General features: G+C 38.0%; 1 protein-coding gene across 1 annotated transcript in view; it reads left to right on the top strand.

Annotated features, from left to right (window-relative positions):
* Positions 1–4145: 4145 nt before the first annotated feature.
* Positions 4146–5000, top strand: part of LOC135211411 (ras-associated and pleckstrin homology domains-containing protein 1-like) — an 8780-nt gene continuing 7925 nt past the window's right edge. Inside the window, exon 1 of the mRNA XM_064244726.1 lies at positions 4146–4263. Within this exon, the coding sequence (XP_064100796.1) occupies positions 4146–4263 (118 nt within the window). The remainder of the gene's footprint in view (positions 4264–5000) is intronic.

Below are 5000 nucleotides of genomic sequence, written 5' to 3'. Positions count from 1 at the left end.
ACTGGGTTCACCTGACATCATCATCATCATCATAACAATAAAAGGTATTGGCAGGATGGTCAAGCGTGTCTGGAACGTGTCCCGAACATGTCTCGCCCCGTTCAGGACGTGTAAGGGCTGCTGCATCGATCGGTGGACATTTAGCCCCGACTGCGAAAATATTCGTGTGAAGGGAATATTGGCCAAGTGCCCCGGCCAGATATATCGGTTAAATGGTCCTCATGACTAAGAAATGGGCGGCCGAGTGCCGGCAATACTTTTACCAAGCTTCTGAGAGAGAGAGAGGAGAGAGAGAGAGAGAGAGAGAGAGAGAGAGAGAGTGTGTGTGTCATGATTTAGAATAAGATCATCCAAGAGGATATAAAAGACCTAAAATTAGATCATCTAAGAGGATATAGAAAACTAAAAATGTTACTTGAGAGAGAGAGAGAGAGAGAGTCATGATTTAGAATCAGATCATCCAAGAGGATGTGAGAGACTTAAAATCAGATCATCTAAGAGGATACAAAACTTAGAATTAGATAATCTCAGAGGATATAAAAGACTTACAATTAGATCATGTAAGTGGATATAAAACTTAGAATTAGATTATCTAAGAGGATATAGATGACCAAAAATGTTACTTAAAAGAGAGAGAGAGAGAGAGAGAGAGAGAGAGAGAGAGAGAGAGAGAGAGAGAGAGAGAGTGTCATGACTTAGAATCAGATCATCTAAGAGGATATGAAAGAACTTAAAATTAGATCATCTAACAGGATACAAAACTTAGAATTAGATCATCTAAGAGGGTATAAAAGACTTACAATTAGATCATGTAAGTGGATATAAACTTAGAATTAGATTATCTAAGAGGATATAGACGACCAAATATGGTACTTAAAAAGAGAGAGAGAGAGAGAGAGAGAGAGAGAGAGAGAGAGAGAGTCATGATTTAGAATCAGATCAACTACGAGGATATAAAAGACTTAGAATTAGTTGATCAAAGAGGATATAGAAGACCAAATATGTTACTAAAAAGAGAGAGAGAGAGGTCATGGAAATCATAGCGGGTATCTTGCGCACTTTCAGAGAGAAGGCGGGAACTGACTTATGAGTACAACGATAAAGGTAAGAAAGCCAGGTCCTCCCTTGAAAAGGTGTCTCAAGTAAAAAAAATAAACAGACATATATCTTCCCCATATACTCAGAACGTGTCATGGAAGACTGAAAAGTATATCTTCCAGAGAGAGAGAGAAGAGAGAGAGAGAGAGAGAAAAGAGAGAGAGAGAGAGAGAGCTACTTCTCAAGGAAACTATTGGAGTTGAAAAACGGAAAAACTAGAAATAGAGGAATCCAGGGGTATCTTGCACACACACGTAAACAAACACTGATGGTCCATTCCAGAGAGAGAGAGAGAAGGCCTCCTGGAAACTGTAGAGGTGAGTGAGAAATAGAAAAGTATCTTGTACAGAGAGAGAGAGAGAGAGAGAGAGAGAGAGAGAGAGAGAGACGTTCCATTCCATTCCATCAAATGACAGAATGTGTGGTTTGGAGAGGCCGCGCCCGGCGGTTAGGTTCCCTTTAACTCCGTCGTCGCCGGTTTCTCTTTCCTCTGTGAAAATGATGAAACTGTCATTTGTGGAGAACGAGTCCGCCCCTCCCCTGATAACGAAATAACGCCGAAACTCTCCCCACCCCTTAAACTTCCCCCCTCCCCTTCCCCCACCCCCCTCCTTCCCTTCCCTTCACCCCTCTGGCGCCTCCCCTTCTTTCCTTGCGGGGGGAAGGGGAAACAGCGGAGGTATGCTTAACAAGGAGAGAAGAGTTTCCCCTAGGCCTAGAGGAAGGGGTTTCCGAGCAAAAGAACTACGTTGAGTATCGAGAGAGGGTAGACGTTCTTTGCAGTTCCTCTCCCTATCTCCCCTCCCCATTTCCGTAGGGGGAGGAAGATCTACCTAATAAGGAAAAGGGAAGAGTTGTAGGTCTCTCAGGTTAGAGGGGAGACGGGGGTTTCCCCCGGAAGAGGATGGTACCGAGGGTTATCCCAAGTAAGCAACAGAGCAAGTGAAGGAGTCTTTAAGAGCTTGAGTGAAGGTATCCCTTGTAAGGAGAGGTAAAAGAAATTTATTCTTTGTAGAAACGGAAAAATGGAAGTATACTTCGTCAAGAAATGGGAACCAGATATCCCTCGGTAGTGAGGACGGGAAGGAGTTAGTCCTCGTAACGGGAACAGGGGGAGGCATCCTACCTATGGAGAGGGAAGTTAACTTGTCACGAAAGAGAGAGAGAGAGAGAGAGAGGAGAGAGAGAGAGAGAGAGTCGTAAATGTTGAACAAGTCCATTCATTCCCTTCGAAGGATAAGTTCATCTATGAAAACGTAAAATTCGAAAAAATTAAAAAGAATAAGGGAACGATAAAGAAGTTGATTAACGAAAGACGGAGAAAAAGGTATCCTTCATAAGGAAACGGGGCATCCTTGGAAATGCTGAGGGCATTTTCCCTTTCCATCTTTTTTCGTTAAATGTTTATTTTGGTGTCATTTCCCATTTGTAAATTCTCTTTTATCATATTACTCTTTAATAAATGTACGCTATTTAAGTCTCATTTCGTCCTAATATGAGTTGGGTATGTCATCTTAGTCCATTTTATTGGTCCGTTACTTCAGCGCTGCCAACTATCACCTGTTGCAGTCACTGCGATGGTAAACTTCTTCCTTCTGCACTTCTAATTACATGTCCCATTTCGACCTTTGTTGGTCTGGCGATTAAAAAGCTGCTCTTTTTTGTTATCCAGTTGTTTGTGTGAACATATTTATATATACACTATATATATATATATATATTATATATCATATATTTATATCATATATATTTATATGTATATATATATTTATTTCAGTAATAGAGTGGCTACTTAGAAATCGTAGCTCTTGTGTGTGTGTGTGTGTGTGTGTGTGTGTGCGTATTTTAGTTTGTAATTTCGATTATTTTGATGTCTTAATACCTTTTTAAATCTTAGGTTAAATTTGTTGCAACCTCGTTTTTTATTGTTTTTATTTATGATTTGATTTTACTATTTTTCCAGGTTTCAGAAAAAGACTTGGGGGGGCATTTGATTGTAGTTTTTCAACGATTTTTATGTTTTGTCAGTGATTTCATCCTTGTGATGAGGTTGTAGCATACCTGGTATAGGCACTTACTTATTCGTGAATCAAACTATATATATATATATATATATATATATAATATATATATATATATATATATATATATATTATTTTTCTAAACCCCTCCTCTATCTTCTCTCTCTCTCTCTCTCTCTCTCTCTCTCATCTCTCTCTCTCGGTTCCCGGATGGATATAAAGTGACGTGATATATCATTTACGTCATCTAATCATCCGTCATTTTGAATACTGAATTATATTGTTTTTTTCATAACGGGAGCTTGATTATTTAATAGGAGGAATGTCTATCTTGGAGTTATTACATTCTAGTTATTTTATCTGTTTCCTACAAACCAGTTTTCTTTTTTAAGGACGCTATGTCATTTCTTATTCAAGATTATACCTTGTGAATGGCTCTGCTTATTTCATGTATCATAACATTTTGTGTTTCAAATATTTTTGCTTACTCAGGGAGTAAGCTTACAAACTTATGATTTATGATTTATTTAATTGAATTAAAATGTAAAAAACTATAGTAATGTGCATGTTAAACAGTGCAGAAAAATTCTATCTAATAAAAGTGTATTAATTTTAATTTTCGTTGGTGAAACTACTCTCTGTTGGACCGTAGAGTTTAGTACGTTTTAATTTACGTTAAGAATTAATAATGTAATGTTTACAACTAATGTGGGAGGGGAAAATTTTGCACGCATCTCGAGTAAGCTGGAGGTCGGATCACGCCTTGTTTCATGTCAATCATTTAAAAGCCTTTCGTGGTCACACTGTATTTTTCCATTTCGTTTCATACTTCCTCCTAACTCGCCCTGCAGGGGCCGCTTTAACTCAAGGTAACCGAAGCCAATTGGATTCATGCCGCACCTCCCAAACTCCCCATAGTGCCAATTGGCATCACGAGAGCGAATTTCCATTTGGCATCGATTACCTCCCAAGGCGAAATCGCCCTGAGTCTTGATTAGCTTCAGGTAGCAGAATTCCTTCGAGGGAATGACGGAGATATTGCAATTTCAGAAGGGCTTCTCCCTCAAGAGGCTGGAGGTGCTCCTTGCAATAGCCTTGTATTTCTTGATGCAGCAGCTCCGTCATTCATGTGGGCCTCATCCAGGTGAGTCTCTCTCTCTCTCTCTCTCTCTCTCTCTCTCTCTCTCTCTCTTCACACACACAATTTTTGTGAATTCAGCAAAAGACATCCCAGTGTCATAATCCATTTATTACTGTAGAGTATATGTTCCATTGCTTACGTTTACATATTCATACACTGGTGAAGAGCAAATGTATGCGTAACCAGTGAATGGATGGTCTCGTCGAGCATTGCTGCTCGTGGTGCGCGCGCAAGCAGAAAGACCAGTAGTTGGATACCTCACAGTATATTGTATGGACGCCGTTTGAAACCCATTGCTCCTGTGCTGACGTCAGCGGTGAACTTTTGTACCTGGTAGATATTCTACTGTGATGTGTAGAAGACTGGGTGGGAAACGACAAGCGTCTACAGTCTCATCACAAAATACTTACACAACTTTTAAAGGGAAAAAGTGAATGGTTAATATGCACACACACACACACAAACATAGACACACACACACACACACATATATATATATATATATATATATATATATATATATATATATATATGTATATATGTATATATATATATATATATATATATATATATATATATATATATATATATATAGTATATATATATATATATATATATATATATATATATGTATATTTATATATATATATATATATATTTATTCATATTTATATATATATATATATATATATATATATATATAATTATATATATATATATAAATCGCGTTCCCGGACTAC

The sequence above is a fragment of the Macrobrachium nipponense genome, chromosome 19 (genome assembly GCF_015104395.2).
Source record: "Macrobrachium nipponense isolate FS-2020 chromosome 19, ASM1510439v2, whole genome shotgun sequence".
NCBI lineage: Eukaryota > Metazoa > Arthropoda > Malacostraca > Decapoda > Palaemonidae > Macrobrachium > Macrobrachium nipponense.
Note: the sequence above shows the minus strand (reverse complement) of the source record. Positions and strands in the feature narration are given on the sequence as shown.